Here is a 16,876-nt window from a genome sequence, read left to right on the forward strand (position 1 = left end):
GTTTCAATCTTCCTCCCTGCCTGTTGATGTCGCATGTTTTCATTGACAAGACATGTTTCACTATAGATATGTTTCTTCCCTTACATGCCAACATCAGACAGTCTCTGTTGAATACATTAGTCAGTGTCAGATCTGCACCCTCAGACACAAGGAGATGATAAACATCATAGTGTCTTCTTTCTAATGCCATCATAACTGGTGTTTTTTTACAATATCCTCTCCGCCTGTTGATGTCGAATGTTTTCATTGACAAGACATTTTTCACTATAGATATGTTACCTCCCTCACATGCCAACATCAGACAGTCTCTGTTGTATTCATCAGTAAGGGTCAGATCTGCACCCTCAGACACAAGGAGATGATAAACATCATTGTGTCCTCTTTCCAATGCCATCATAACTGGTGTTTTTTTACAATATCCTCTCCGCCTGTTGATGTCGAATGTTTTCATTGACAAGACATTTTTCACTATAGATATGTTTCCTCGCTCACATGCCAACATCAGACAGTCCTGTTGTCTTCATCAGTAAGGGTCAGATCTGCACCCTCAGACACAAGGAGATGATAAACATCAGAGTGTCCTTTTCCAAATGCCATCATAACTGGTGTTTGTTTCAACCTTCCTCCCCGCCTGTTGATGTCGAATGTTTTCATTGACAAGACATGTTTCACTATAGATATGTTTCCTCCCTCACATGCCAACATCAGACAGTCTCTGTTGTATTCATCAGTAAGGGTCAGATCTGCACCCTCAGACACAAGGAGATGATAAACATCAGAGTGTCCTCCTTTCAATGCCATCATAACTGGTGTTTGTTTCAACTTTCCTCCCCACCTGTTGATGTCGCATGTTTTCATTGACAAGACATGTTTCACTATAGATAGGTTTCCTCGCTCACATGCCAACATCAGACAGTCTGTGTTGTGAACATCAGTAAGGGTCAGATCTGCACCCTCAGACACAAGGAGATGATAAACATCATAGTGTCCTCCTTTCAATGCCATCATAACTGATGTTTGTTTCAACTTTCCTCCCCGCCTGTTGATGTTAAATGTTTTCATTGACAAGACATGTTTCACTGTAGATATGTTTCCTCCTTTACATGCCAACATCAGACAGTCTCTGTTGAATACATCAGTCAGTGTCAGATCTGCACCCTCAGACACAAGGAGATAACAAACATCATAGTGTCTTCCTTTCAATGCCATCATAACTGGTGTTTGTTTCAATCTTCCTCCCTGCCTGTTGATGTCGCATGTTTTCATTGACAAGACATGTTTCACTATAGATATGTTTCCTCTCACACATGCCAACATCAGACAGTCTCTGTTGTATTTATCAGTAAGGGTCAGATCTGCACCCTCAGACACAAGGAGATGATATACATCATAGTGTCCTCTTCCCAATGCCATCATAACTGGTGTTTTTTTACAATATCCTCTCTGCCTGTTGATGTCGAATGTTTTCATTGACAAGACATGTTTCACTATAGATATGTTACCTCCCTCACATGCCAACATCAGACAGTCTCTGTTGTATTGATCAGTAAGGGTCAGATCTGCACCCTCAGACACAAGGAGATGATAAACATCATATTGTCCTCTTTCCAATGCCATCATAACTGGTGTTTGTTTACGATATCCTACCCGCCTGTTGATGTCGCATGTTTTCATTGACAAGACATGTTTCACTAAAGATAGGTTACCTCCCACACATGCCAACATCAGACAGTCCTTGTTACCTTCATCAGTAAGGGTCAGATCTGCACCCTCAGACACAAGGAGATGATATACATCATAGTGTCCTCTTTCCAATGCCATCATAACTGGTGTTTTTTTACAATATCCTCTTTGCCTGTTGATGTCGCATGTTTTCATTGACAAGACATGTTTCACTATAGATATGTTTCCTCCCTCACATGCCAACATCAGACAGTCTCTGTTGTGAACATCAGTAAGGGTCAGATCTGCATCCTCAGACACAAGGAAATGACAAACATCATAGTGTCCTCCTTCCAATGCCATCATAACTGGTGTTTCTTTATGATATCCTCCCTGCCTGTTGATGTCGCATGTTTTCATTGACAAGACATGTTTCACTATAGATAGGTTACCTCCCTCACATGCCAACATCAGACAGTCTCTGTTGTATTCATCAGTAAGGGTCAGATCTGCACCCTCAGACACAAGGAGATGATACAGATCATAGTGTCTTCTTTGCAATGCCATCATAACTGGTGTTTGGTTGAACTCTCCTCTCTGCCTGTTGATGTTGCATGTTTTCATTGACAAGACATGTTTCACTACAGATATGTTTCCTCGCTCACATGCCAACATCAGACAGTCTGTGTTGTGAACATCAGTAAGGGTCAGATCTGCACCCTCAGACACAAGGAGATGATAAACATCATAGTGTCCTTCTTCCAATGCCATCATAACTGCTGTTTGTTTCAACTTTCCTCCCCGCCTGTTGATGTCGCATGTTTTCATTGACAAGACATGTTTCACTATAGATATGTTTCTTCCCTCACATGCCAACATCAGACAGTCTCTGTTGTCATCATCAGTAAGGGTCAGATCTGCACCCTCAGACACAAGGAGATGACAAACACCATAGTGTCCTTCTTCCAATGCCATCATAACTGGTGTTTGTTTCAACCTTCCTCCCCGCCTGTTGATGTCCCATGTTTTCATTGACAAGACATGTTTCACTATAGATAGGTTAACTCCCTCACATGCCAACATCAGACAGTCTGTGTTGTCTTCATCAGTAAGGGTCAGATCTGCACCCTCAGACACAAGGAGATGATAAACATCATAGTGTCCTCCTTTCAATGCCATCATAACTGGTGTTTGTTTACGATATCCTCCACGCCTGTTGATGTCGCATGTTTTCATTGACAAGACATGTTTCACTATAGATATGTTTCCTCGCTCACATGCCAACATCAGACAGTCTCTGTTGTCATCATCAGTAAGGGTCAGATCTGCACCCTCAGACACAAGGAGATGATAAACATCATAGTGTCTTCCTTTCAATGCCATCATAACTGGTGTTTGTTTCAATCTTCCTCCCTGCCTGTTGATGTCGCATGTTTTCATTGACAAGACATGTTTCACTATAGATAGGTTACCTCCCTCACATGCCAACATCAGACAGTCTCTGTTGTCTTTATCAGTAAGGGTCAGATCTGCACCCTCAGACACAAGGAGATGATAAACATCATAGTGTCTTCCTTTCAATGCCATCATAACTGGTGTTTGTTTACGATATCCTCCACGCCTGTTGATGTCGCATGTTTTCATTGACAAGACATGTTTCACTATAGATATGTTTCCTCCCACACATGCCAACATCAGACAGTCTCTGTTGTTTCCATCAGTAAGGGTCAGATCTGCACCCTTGGATACAAGGAGATGATAAACATCATAGTGGCCTCCTTCTGCTGCCTTCATAGCTGATGTTTGCATTAAATATGTTACCTTCTTGTTCACATTAAACATTTTCAGTGAAATCAAAAACCTCACAGTTGACAGATTGCCATTTTTACTCGCCAAGTGCAAACAATCTGACAAGTTGTAGTCGGTAGGAGTTAAATCGGCTCCTTTTTGTTTCAGGAACTTCAGGATGAAAAGGTGACCTGCTTTGGCACAAAACATTGCAGGTGTTGTACCCTCAGAACTTAAGGAATTTAGTAAAACAGGATGCATTTCAACCACCTTTCTAGTCAATGCCATACTTCCTGATTCACAGGCATAATGTAAACAGGTGCTTCCTGTCCAGTCCGTCACTGAAATATCAGCACCCTTCTGGATGAGGAAGTTGAACACCTCTGACTGTCCTGACTTGGCAGCCATGATCAGAAGGGTTTTCCCGTCTATGGAAAATTCAACATTGAATCCTCCACGTAGACTCATGACTGTAACGAGGTGTTCCAGGTGTTTCAGTTTGCCATGAACTACACAGGCTACCACACAGTCATATAGATCAGTTGATGTGTCACCCTGTCTTACAACAACTTCTAATGACTTTGAGAATAGAAAGTAACTCTCAGATATGGAAGCTAAATACAAAAAGCATTCACCAGAGTCACTATCCTTTTGTTTAACAATTTCAACAATGTTATTTTTAATCTCTGTCCATAGTAGGGCGGCAATCCTCTCATCGCGGAGAACTGGATGTTTCACTGTCCAAATGAAGCAGCCCTGTCGAATACCTTCCACCAGTCTGTCCACTACTGTTTGGTGTAGTTGGGGGGTGATGTATATCATGTTTGTGACATCTCCAGTGTCTGATGACTGTATACCTTTACCCAGCCTCACTCTTTCATACAGGAATTTCAGGGAGCAGTGTTTTAGCAGCAACACGATATTGAGATGTCCTACAGCACAGGCTGCAGCATCGTATATGGAGGGGTGAGAGAAGGATGCGATGTGATCCTCGACTGTACAGTAGACCCCAGTAAAGTTGTTGATCTCCTTGGCAACGCCGGTGCTTGTACAACAAGGAACTACGTCTTTCACAGCATCAAACCTGACATTTCCAGCTTTCTTTGACTGCAAAGAAACAAGGTTCAGGTTTCCATCACACAGGATGAGGAGGAGGATGGCTGCCGATCTATTGCTTTCTTCCCGGACAATAGCGTCAAGGTCACCTCTCAGGTAGGTGAGTGGATTATTGAAGAATTTTATGTTGTGCATCTGGAATACTGCATGAGTAAAAAAGAGTCTGCTGATAAGAGGGAATCCAAATATGTTGTGTTTGGAATCTGTGATGCTACAAATATCCTTTTCAGAAATATCACATTTAGGATGTTTGCTCTTGTAAGAACGTAACATACGTTTCTTTTCTTCAACCGTGAGATGGTCTTTAGTCAAATCAAGCATAGCCTCTGTTTTAAGTAGATCCACTTTGTACTGATGTAGTCTTGAACATCCCTCCTTCCAGATGTATGTCCTAGATGTAAAAACAAGCTTCAGTCTGTAGATGGGGGTTTCTTCATTGGACTTTTCCTTACCTTTTGATTGTTTATCTTCCTTCTTCTTGGAATCCCGCTCTTTATCAGCGGCAGTTTTAGCAAGATCATCAACCAAGGCACTGAACAATTCATGTAGTTTTTCCAAATTTGAACTGAATGTGACAGAACCAAATATATCATCAAAAACAACCAGCATGTGGGATTGCCGTTTAGAAATTGTATCAACGTCAAAACGTTCAATGTTTTCCACAAACACTGTTTCAAATCTCTTTTGTTGATATGCCTCACAGATCTTCAGAGCAATGCTGGTCTTCCCATCTCCAGGAGCTCCACAGATGCTGACATGGCCATGCTTCTCAAGGAGCTGTTGGGCTGTCTGGAGGGCATGGATGTCCACAAAATACTCCTTGAGCAGTTCCACCTTCTGACAGTAACGTTCTGTGGGAAAAGGGGAAACATTGATTGGGTGAATGTTAAGTTGGTCTCCAAATAGTCAAATTTGGACCTGCGATAGAAAGCATCATTCCAGTCAGAATAGACAACACAAAAGCAAGGCAGAGTTTAAATCAAGCCACACATTTTTACCACTTGGATCTGATTCAGGCTGTTCATACAATTATCACAAAAATTTAAAACATTGTGTGAGTCTTTTCTTTGCTTACCAGGTGCGTTCAGTGATCCTAAGCAAACTCATAATCATCCCTGATCCCCCAGCCATGTCATGCCAAACAATGGTAAAAGATGGAACTTGTTACCTGCCTGGTATTCACCATCAACGGGATAAAACAAGGATTGGTCAGTTTGGAGTTAGTATCGGTGGGACATCCGTATTGAACTGTGGCATGGTATCTCATTGGCCCAGCACTATAAAGCCACAATATATCCGGACTAGTACTAGCAACCATACAGACACATGCATGCCCATCACTGGTTGGTGTTGCATGTGGACTTCTACTTGACCAGTCTTCCACACTATCCATCCGAGCCTGGTTGATGTTGCATGTGGACTTCCACTTGACCAGTCTTCCACACTATCCATCCCAGCCTGGTTGGTGTGGCATGTGGACTTCCACTTGACCAGTCTTTCACACTATCCATCCGAGCCTGGTTGGTGTTGCATGTGGACTTCCACTTGACCAGTCTTCCACACTATCTATCCAAGTCTGGTTGGTGTTGCAAGTGGACTTCCACTTGACCAGTCTTCCACACTATCCATCCGAGCCTGGTTGGTGTCTCATGTGGACTTCCACTTGACCAGTCTTTCACACTATCCAACCGAGCCTTGTTGATGTCGCATGTGGTCTTCCACTTGACCAGTCTTCCGCACTATCCATCCGAGCCTGGTTGATGTCGCATGTGGTCTTCCACTTGACCAGTCTTCCACACTATCCATCCGAGCCTGGTTGATGTCGCATGTGGTCTTCCAATTGGACCAGTCTTCCACACTATCCATTCCAGCCTGGTTGGTGTCTCATGTGGACTTCCACTTGACCAGTCTTCCACACTATCCATCCGAGCCTTGTTGATGTCGCATGTGGTCTTCCACTTGACCAGTCTTCCACACTATCCATTCCAGCCTGGTTGATGTCGCAAGTAGACTTTCACTTGACCAGTCTTCCACACTATCCATTCCAGCCTGGTTGATGTCGCAAGTAGACTTCCACTTGGACCAGTCTTCCACACTATTCATCAGAGCCTGGATGGTGTTGCATGTGGACTTCCACTTGCCCAGTCTTCCAAACCATCCATCCGAGCCTGGATGGTGTTGCATGTGGACTTCCACTTGACCAGTCTTCCACACTATCCAACCGAGGCTGGTTGATGTTGCATGTGGACTTCCATTTGGACCAGTCTTCCACACTATCCATTCCAGCCTGGTTGGTGTTGGCATGTGGTCTTCCACTTGCCCAGTCTTCCACACTATCCATCCGAGCCTGGATGGTGTTGCATGTGGACTTCCACTTGACCAGTCTTCCACACTATCCATCCAAGCCTGGTTGGTGTCGCATGTGGACTTCCACTTGACCAGTCCTCAAATCAATCGTCGTGCAAGAATGTTCCCAATCAACAGGTCAGTATCTACGAATGTCATGATTGGGATATTACACCGCGAGACAGTCATCTTGTCCTTTGTGTAGACCCTGGATGGTTCAATTACATTCTGTGCATCAATATCACTCACTTCTTTTCACACTGATTTTAAGGTGAGGTGAGTTGAAATGGGGATTAACGTCTCGTTCAAGATTCTTGCACTTACATAGCGACGTTCATGCACGTGTGTGTGTGTGTGGCTGCTTGTTCTAGTCCAGACAAATGCCTATTTTATAGTGCTAGCCCACTGAGATACCACGCCGCAGTTTAACATGAATACCCCACTCAGACACAGTATACTGACTCCGAGCTGACCAGTCCTTTTTTAACCCCATAATGCCAAGCACCTGACAGGAGAGCAACAAGAACCATCTTTTAGCATCTTTTGGTATGACGAGGCCAGGGACTGAACCCCTGACCTTCCACTCTCCGGGCAGACACTCTCCACTAGACCACTGTCAGAATCTTTAAACTTTTTGTAAAATTTGAATTGTTAAATATACTTCATACAAAAAGCATGCAATCAATTTACACTGCTTAAAATAACATAAAGAGTCAAGCAGTATCAGACGAGAAGATCTCTAAAAGCATTCTGAACAAGCACGGGTCCCATGTGCTCCCAAATGAATGCAGATAATTTGATGAAAAATGATGGCATGGTAGAGTGCGGTGGAATCTAAGATATGGTTTCCAATTTTGAACCTACTTTGATTTTTATTGCCCATGAGAGCGTCTTCACTTTCATGACACTATTTTCATGATAATGATGTAACCTAATATGACTATGATTGACGGACGTATTGAAAAATATCAGATCAGAAATCTGTGATCAAAATTCAGTTCAGTGGGATCAGTTGGAAAAGTTTCAGTTCATAGGTATTGTCGTTTTTGGGATGTAAAAAAACCAGTAATACTTGAAAAATGGGTATGTAAAAGTCAAAGGTCATAAGTGGGTCAAAAATATAAATTTGTCAAAAAATGTATGTAACTCCAAAAGACGCATATTTGCTGCATATCAAATTTCATAATGATACAAGCAGAAATGCTGAAATAACACCAAGGACATTTTCAAGATGGCCACTGTGGGGGCCATGTTTCATAAAATCAGATTGAAATCACATGAGCAAATTTTAGAGATAACATAGCTAGGATCATTCAAAGTTTCCCATTTTATTCTTGGACAATTTGTTTGATACATTTCCAAGCCCTCTCCCAAATAACAATTGGTTGGTCCTGTAGCATGTTTGAATCATGCTAAATTATCCTCTCTTAATTCTTATAATAATAGTTGTCCTCTACATCAGTTTATCAGCATGTGCATGCCGGGTGGCATCTCACCTTGTGACAGACATCCTCTAGATCCTTGTTCCCCGACGGAGACAGAGACATTGGTAGCATTGGTCAAGTCCACATGAGACACTGGACCACCTGCAACTTAGAAAACCTCTGGTCTCATTATCATCAGATAAATACAAGCAACAAAACCCTTCCATAATCATGAGAAATCTCTTACATGGAATTTTTTAGAAAGGTAGGGCTGGGACGAGTCCATATTTACTACCCGGTGTAACCATAGAGTTCTAGATATTTTTTGTCATTAAACAATATATAATGTGACTAACCACGGGTCCAGGTTGTCCTGTGGGTACCCGGGTCATGCTCAGTACCCACCCGAGTACCCCAGTTACCCGTCCCAGCCCTATAGATAGGGCTTATGATGTGTTTCTTTTGATGTTTTACACATGTCATTCCACATGTCATGCATATGACTTCCTGTAATTTGTGGGATATCAGACAATCTGATATCGATCTAACTCCTTCTTTTCTAGCTGTATGCATGACGGTACAGGTTTGAAATACTCACTGTAGTTGTGCTGTATTGCAGATGTGGAAGTAGGTTGTCTCCCTTGTTCAGTTCTCCTCAGTAAATCAGCTGCTTCCTCTGTGAGGCGTCCGGTCATCTGATGGCCACGTGAGTCTGGATTTCCTTCCATTTCTCACTGTTCTGAAAGAAAACCATAGTTACTACCATCGATGATATGACTCAGGACATTGATCAAGCAACACCAAATTCCCAAAAGCACAATAAAATGTTATCAACTGTTATCATTTACCAGAGACTGTTACGTGGTATGCACTCTTGTGACAAGAGTTGCTTCCCTTGGCGTATGTCAGCCATGCAAGTTCTAATAAACGTTGATGCTTTATCCAGACATGTGTACAGCGTACAGAGCACATAACATGGTGGCAGCAGGTGACTTTCTCACTCCTCTATGATACCACGACCTATTTCTGTCAGTTTTATGTCTGAAATGTTATAATGGAAGCCGAGGTGTTTCAGACCACGTGCATTCGTCTGCTATCATTCAAATGTCTCAGCAGTGATGTCACTCGCTGAAATGAATGAACACTTGAATCTATTAGCTTAATTTGACCTGATAAGTGACATTCCGCACACTCGAGAGATTCCTGTCTGCATTTGTCGATGTCAACTAGCTACAAGTGTGTATTGTCTGTGAAGATAGTCTAGCCTTGCTTCAAGTCTGCAAATATGGCCGACAATCCTCCTCAAGCTCAACGGCCTGTTAGTGGTATAAAACCTCCATCACCCCTTGTTATTGAATCCAACATTGCTGAAAATTGGAAATCATTCAAACAGAAATGGACCAATTATTCTATACTTGTGAACCTGCCAGGATATGGAAGGGAATATCAAGTAGCTTTGCTCCTAAACACACTTGGTGATGAAGCCTTAAAAGTTTTCAATGGATTCCATTTTCAAACACCAGAAGCTGAGAGAACTGTCAAAGAAATTCTAGACAAATTCGAAGCATTTACTATTGGTGAAGTTAATGAGACATATGAGAGATACGTCTTCAATCTCAGAAAACAGAAGGAAGGAGAGACATTTGAAAATTTCTTAGGATCAATCCGTTCTCTTGTGAAAACCTGCAACTATTGTCAGAATTGTATCTCTTCAATAATAAGAGATAGACTCATCCTTGGAGTAAGAGATCCCGACACTCAGCAAGCACTGCTCAAAGAGAGGGACCTCACTCTAGAAAGATGTATCGACATCTGTAAAGCCACTGAAAATGCGTCAGTTCAGTCAAAGTTGATCAGACCTGAACCTATCAATAGAGTTGCAATAGACTTTTTGAGATCAAGGCAAAAGAAGCCTCTTCGTTCAAGTCAAAAGATGAATTCTCCATCGAGAAGTCAGAGACCCCAATCTCAGCATGAAAGAGACTGTAAATTCTGTGGTTATTCTCATATCATGGCTCGTAAAAGTTGTCCTGCATGGGGAAAAAAGTGCACGAAGTGTCACCAGCTGAATCATTTTGCACCAAAGTGTCCCAGTAAGAAGCAATACAGCAAAGTCAACAATGTTGAGCGTCCAGATGAAGATTGAATAAATTCTGTGCATGAAGATTCAAACACGGACAAGCCTGCTAAATGTAGAATGACCGTGGAGGGAAGAGATGTCTTCTTCACTATTGATCCTGGTGCTGCTGTTAATATCATTCCGTCTTCTATTGTCCAGGACAAGTTGAAGAGTCTGAAACCTACAACTAAAAAGTTGAAGATGTGGAATGAGACTGACGTCACTCCTCTTGGTTGCCTAAACATTCTTGTTCAGAATCCTGCTAACAAGAAAAAGTATTCTGTTGAATTTGTTGTTGTGAAAGAGAACTTTGCACCTCTCCTAGGTGTCAAAACTGTTACACTCATGAACTTAGTCACAATTCATGAGAAGAATATTGAGCGTGTTGCCAATATTGAAGTTACTGAAAAGTTCAGTGATGTGCTGGATCGTAAACTTGGTACCTTTAGTGGTGTTGTTCATCTGTCAGTTGATAGTGCGGTGAGACCAGTTGTGATGCCAAACTGTCGTGTTCCTGTTGCACTGCGCTCAAAGTTGAACACTGAGTTAGACAGACTGGAGAAGTTAGGTGTGATTGCGCCCGTCAGTGAGCCAACCCCCTGGGTAAACCAAATCGCAATTACGCAAAAGAAATCAGGTGAACTTCGAATTTGTTTGGATCTGCAAGAACTAAACAAAGCCCTTTGTAGAGAGCATTACACTCTGCCTGTGCTTGAAGATACCTTACATGAGCTAGGGAAGTCTAGAGTTTTCTCCAAAGCTGACTTGTCATCTGGATACTGGCATGTCCAACTCGATGAGGAGTCAAGTCTTCTTACGACCTTTCAAACTTGTTTTGGTCGTTATTGATTTCTCAGGTTGCCATTTGGACTTTCTGTGTCGTCAAAAATCTTCCAAAAGAAGTTGATTCAAGCCCTTGATGGTCTACCAGGTGTCGTCTGTATTGCTGACGATGTGCTGATTCATGGTCGGAACCTAGAAGAACATTATGCTCATCTTGAAGCATTTCTAGCAAGATGTCGCGAGAGCCATATCAAGCTGAACCCATCAAAACTTGAACTGCGATTGTGCGAAATCACCTTCATGGGACATTTGATAACCAAAGATGGTTTGAAGTCTGACCCCGAGAAGGTCCGAGCAATTCAAAACATGGTTCCACCAACAAATCTTGAAGAATTTCGACGTTACCTTGGTCTTGTGAACTACTTGTCCAAGTTCTTGCCAAACTTAACTGATGTGCTAGCTCCTCTGCGTAACCTTGTAAGAAAGGACGTTGCCTGGACATGGTCCAGTTCTCAACAGGAATCCTTCCAAAAGGTTAAGGACATGGTTACCAAGGCACCTGTATTGACATATTATGATCCAGAGAAAGAGCTGACAGTTGAGAATGATGCGTGTGAACATGGCATTGGCTCAGTACTGATGCAGGAGGGAAAGCCTGTCGCTTATGCCAGTCGCTCGCTAACTGACACTGAGCAAAGATTTGCTCAGATAGAAAAGGAAATGCTCGCCGTGACCTTTGGTCTTGAGAAATTCCACCATTACACATGTGGTAGAAGTGTAACTGTGATAACTGATCACAAGCCACTAGTGTCTATCGTCAAAAAGCCCTTGTCTAGAGCTCCCAATAGACTGCAGTCATTACTACTGAGGACCCAGCGATATGTGTTTGATCTTCAGTATCGACCTGGAACAGCTATTCCTATTGCTGATACACTTTCCAGAGCGACATTGCCTGACAAACCTTCCTCTGAAACTGTGTATGTGAATAATGTCTATCATCTGCCGATCAAGGACAAGCTCATGAATGACATTAGAGTTGCAACTGCATCTGATGAAACCCTCACCAAGTTGAAATCAACTATAATGGAAGGATGGCCAACACATAAGGAGAATCTGTCCTCTGAGCTTACTCCTTACTTCAGTTACAGAGACGAACTCACCATTCAAGATGGGATAATTCTTTGTGGACCTAGAGTTGTCATCCCACTTGCATTGAGAGATGAGATCAAGAGTAAACTTCATGTTGGTCACATGGGGATAAACTCTTGTCTACGCCGTGCAAAGACACTTGTGTTCTGGCCCTTGATGTCAAGTGACATAAGACAGTATATCGAGTCATGTGATATTTGTGCTCGTTTCAGTGATAAGCAATCACCAGAGCCTCTGATTATGCATGAGATTCCTGATCATCCCTGGGAAAAGGTGGGAACTGATATTTTCACCATTGAAGGTAGGAATTACCTTGTGACTACTGACTACTACAGCAATTTCTTTGAAATTGACTTTCTGCCTGAAACCACTTCTGATGTTGTGGTTACCAAGTTGAAGCACCACTTTGCTCTTCATGGTATACCTAAAGTCGTCATCAGTGACGGAGGACCTCAGTATACCAGTGAGAAGTTCAAGAAGTTCAGTCAGTCTTGGGGTTTCTCTCATGAAACTTCCAGCCCTGGTAACAGTAAAGCTAATGGTGCTGCTGAAGCTGCCGTTAAAGTAGCTAAAAGGATGATGAAGAAATGTCTAGCTGCTAAAGAGGATCCTTACCTGGGATTGTTGAATGTGAGAAATACACCGACTGAAGGCGTACTAACAAGTCCAGCCCAAAGACTATTTGGTCGCCGAACGCGTACTCAGGTTCCTTGTACGTTAAAGACTATTGAACATGATTCTGGTCCGGATGACAAGCAACAACTTGAAGACAAAAGGATGCTTGTAGTTGAGAGACATAACCGGAAGTACTCTGGAAGACCTCTCAAACCCTTACGGGTTGGTGATACTGTCAGAATGCAACCCATTCAAACCGGCAGGAAGGAATGGAATGAAGCTACTGTGACAGCTAAGATCAAGCCAAGAACCTACTCTGTGAGATCTGATAATGGTCACTGTTTCAAACGGAATAGACAACAACTTCGACTTGCCAGAAAGTCTAGAGTTGAGGATGATGTTAATCTTGAGATTCCAACATTCCCAAACTGCCAGTCGCCAAGAAGATCTAGAGATGATGAACTTATCCAGGATAAGCAATGTGTTCAGTCTAGTGCTAACCTCTCTAATACTCAGACTGATTCTGTCATTCCAACAAGAGATGTTCCAAAGAATACCTCATCTCCAAAATCTGACATGTTCAAGACAAAGTCTGGGAGAGTAGTTAAGCCAGGTAAACGTCTTGATTTGTAATTCTTAGATGTGTTCTTTAACAGTTTTCCAAAGACTGGAATAATAATGTGTTTCTGATGTTGTTTAGTTAAAACTAATTATTTTGTCATTGCAAGTTGACAGCAAACTTTAATTCAGGAATTATGGGAAAGTGCTTTAACGGAATGTTATAGTGAACTGCATACTGTATCCCAGTATATGGACCGACTCGGTAATGTCACTCATTTCTTGGATTAATGTACCTGTAGTTAAAGGTTTAATTACTTTATTTGTTTTCCTCAAAGGAAGGGAGATGTTACGTGGTATGCACTCTTGTGACAAGAGTTGCTTCCCTTGGCGTATGTCAGCCATGCAAGTTCTAATAAACGTTGATGCTTTAACCTGAGTTGGCTATGGCTATCCAGACAACTGTACAGCGTACACAGCACGTTACAGAGACCATATAATTATCTATTATATGGTCTCTGCATTTACCAAGTCTCAGGATTCTACACCATAAACGTACAAGAGTAACTGGCAATGAATGATACAACAATCTTTCACAATAACCTCAATGATGATCTTGGCCTTTGACAGACTGTTGGAGAACCTTGATAGATAAATTGTCAGAGTAGGATCCCATCCTAAAGAAGATGTATCTAGAAGTTTAATGATAACTGCATGTATACTTTTTGAGAAAGTGCAACCACAATTGTTTCAGTGAGATTTTCTCATACCATTGACCTCTGATTCCCAAGGTCAACGTGGGATAAGTCAATTGTAGGCAATCCTCCAATGCTAATACTCAGGGGTTTTCCAGCCAAGCCGTAGTCACGTCAAAATAGTATATATTTTCATATATTTTTATGGACCTACATGTAATATCATTCATTTATTAAATCTATCACATTTCACAATGTCTGAATTTCATTTCAATTGATCATTTTTTATCGATAAATTAAAACATTATTCACTATTTCCCGCGATGTGATTAAAATTCTCGTACACACATTTCGACAACGGGTCCACATCGAACATGTCAAAGAGCAAAATAAAGACGTTTTAAACAAATCTTTAAATATATTGTACAAAGTAATATATAAAATCAACAAAAATATATCTAAAAGTAATGAAACTTACATCTAAGTTATTATTTCCATCTTTTCGTGCGATCGTGTGTAATTTAAGTCAAATGACATCTCCGCTTTCGTCGCCTTGAATTCTCGGCTCGGACACGATGTTTAATGCAAAAATATATGCATGAAAAATCTTTGTCACAGCTCGTAACCTAGCACGATAAATTCACGAAGTTCCATATTTTTAATATATATCGTGATTTCCTGCTTAAAACGTTTAGAATAACACGATTTAACAAAAATCTTTCGCCAACTTCTGAAATTTATCAAACACGAGCTTAGTATCACAGCTGTAATTTGATTGGCTGCCTGATGTCACGTGCTCAAAATTGACCAATCACGAAACTTGTAGCAGAATTCGGCAAGAAAGCGTCATTAGAAACCAATTTTAATCCAATGAAATCGCTTGTTATACCTACGCGGAAAAAACAGGCGATGTTACGAAAGCGCGAATACGAAATTTCTCTCAGCTAATTTATTGTACCATTTTACCAGTAGTTAGACATGTAGACAGTGATAGTAATTTCCAATATTACTTGCCTCCGGACAAGTTAAAGTAAGTGTTTATGTTGCCCGACCTCGTATTTCTACCCACCCGGGAGTCGGGAAATGACAAATTTCCACCCCTGTAATACTCTTTACAAGTGAAAGAATAATACAAAGTTAGAACACAGTTGTAATACAGATCCACGGTGAGGCTAGAACTTGGTTGTAACACACATCTAGCCTGGTTGAAAATACAGGTTATTGATCTAGATCAGGAAGTGGTTTATATTTTCTGGCTTTATAGTTTATACTTAAACATTACGGTAGGCCTAGCATTACGAACGTCCTGCTCCCGTGTTTTCCAACCAGTCTGGTAAACGTGAAATGTCACGGACGTGCCTGTAGCAGCAGTTACAGCATCTCCCACAGCGGTTTTTGTTTTACATCCGTGTTGGAACTAGTCTTAGACACTTCTAACCAAGTCATGGCACCTTTTTACACCCATCGTGTTCTAACCTTGTCATGACACCGTGTTATAAGCACCACTTACATATAAAACGCTCACATTTCGTCAGTTGAACATGCTGAAGCGGCTGTGTGAGGCTCGTCTCATCGACTTGCATCAGGAATTTACGCCATTAGTGGTATTCACATTATGTAATTCTACCATCATTGAGGATTACCTCCCATGCCTTGTCTCATGGCAAGCTCCTTCCCAGCGCGTGACACCTTTGTTACACTCTCGGTATAGAGAGCTCCGCGAACGAGATATCGCTGTGAGGAGCTTGGTGTCATGGCGCTTCAATTCAACAAACATAGAGAGTGATTAAGTAAACTCCTTAGACCTTACTGGCGTGGTGGCAGTGACAAAGAGCCCATACGTCGCCACTCGGTACTTGGTGTTTATTTCTCCGTTACAAGTCCTTGCGCACCTGAGGACATATTAATTTTGTCAGTCGAATCAACGGAATAATAGGGTGAAGCTGCAGTAAAATATCGCAATAGAAACAACACACAGATCCCCAAAACAAGTGGTGTCTCACTTGACAGAAAACTGGTCGTCCTTTGAGAATTGGCGCCAGAATCTATACTGAACAGCAAAAGGAATGCAAGCTCCTTTTTTGTTAATAATGACTGTATACACACCATTTTATCTGAATACATTGGAAAATGCCGAAATGACGTATCAACTTGCGTCATGCAATGTGGCGTCCATTACACACATACACAAAAACACAACCAACCAAAACCATGAATTGTGCATGTTCTAGCATAAACCGGGGTAAAAGCGCGAGCAAATATATTTTTTTATAAAGATGAATATCAAGGTTTAGCTGTATTCACACGAGAACGTCTACAGTTGACGTCAACGATGCCTAGACTGCCCTCTGTGCAGAGAGGAATGGCTCCCTGGAATGTTGTAGGCCGGTAACTCAGTAACAGTTCTAGCCAGACAGTTTGGATGTCATCTCACCACTATCACAAGACTTGCACAGCGTCAGCAGTTAAAGGTCCGTTACTGATCGACCACATTCTGGCGACCCAGAGTTACAACACCTGCACAATATGGCGTTATGAGGGTCCCAGTCCTCAAGCTGCAACCAGAACAGCAGCTTTAGTTCAGGATCCAGGGGCCGCAGTATCAGCAGACACCATTCGAC

The 16,876-nt window shown here is 41.9% G+C and overlaps 1 protein-coding gene across 5 annotated transcripts; it reads right to left on the reverse strand.

Annotated features, from left to right (window-relative positions):
• Positions 1-251: 251 nt before the first annotated feature.
• On the reverse strand, positions 252-15,859 carry LOC125376142 (serine/threonine-protein phosphatase 6 regulatory ankyrin repeat subunit A-like). 5 transcript variants are annotated; one of them, XM_048387947.1, is made up of 4 exons: positions 15,766-15,859; positions 8,935-9,075; positions 8,409-8,504; positions 252-5,417 (listed from the first exon to the last, which is right to left on the reverse strand). In XM_048387947.1, exons 2-4 carry the CDS (start codon positions 9,062-9,064, stop codon positions 502-504), a joined length of 5,142 nt encoding a protein of 1,713 aa, XP_048243904.1. In that variant the 5' UTR covers positions 9,065-9,075; positions 15,766-15,859; the 3' UTR covers positions 252-501. The 5 variants fall into 5 exon arrangements, with proteins under 5 accessions (XP_048243904.1, XP_048243903.1, XP_048243902.1 ...); XM_048387946.1 differs by having other exon boundaries at positions 8,935-9,070; positions 15,781-15,850; XM_048387945.1 differs by having other exon boundaries at positions 15,781-15,847.
• Positions 15,860-16,876: the final 1,017 nt, after the last annotated feature.

This window comes from Haliotis rufescens, unplaced genomic scaffold (genome assembly GCF_023055435.1).
Source record: "Haliotis rufescens isolate VD_foot unplaced genomic scaffold, xgHalRufe1.0.p SCAF_7, whole genome shotgun sequence".
Taxonomy (NCBI): domain Eukaryota; kingdom Metazoa; phylum Mollusca; class Gastropoda; order Lepetellida; family Haliotidae; genus Haliotis; species Haliotis rufescens.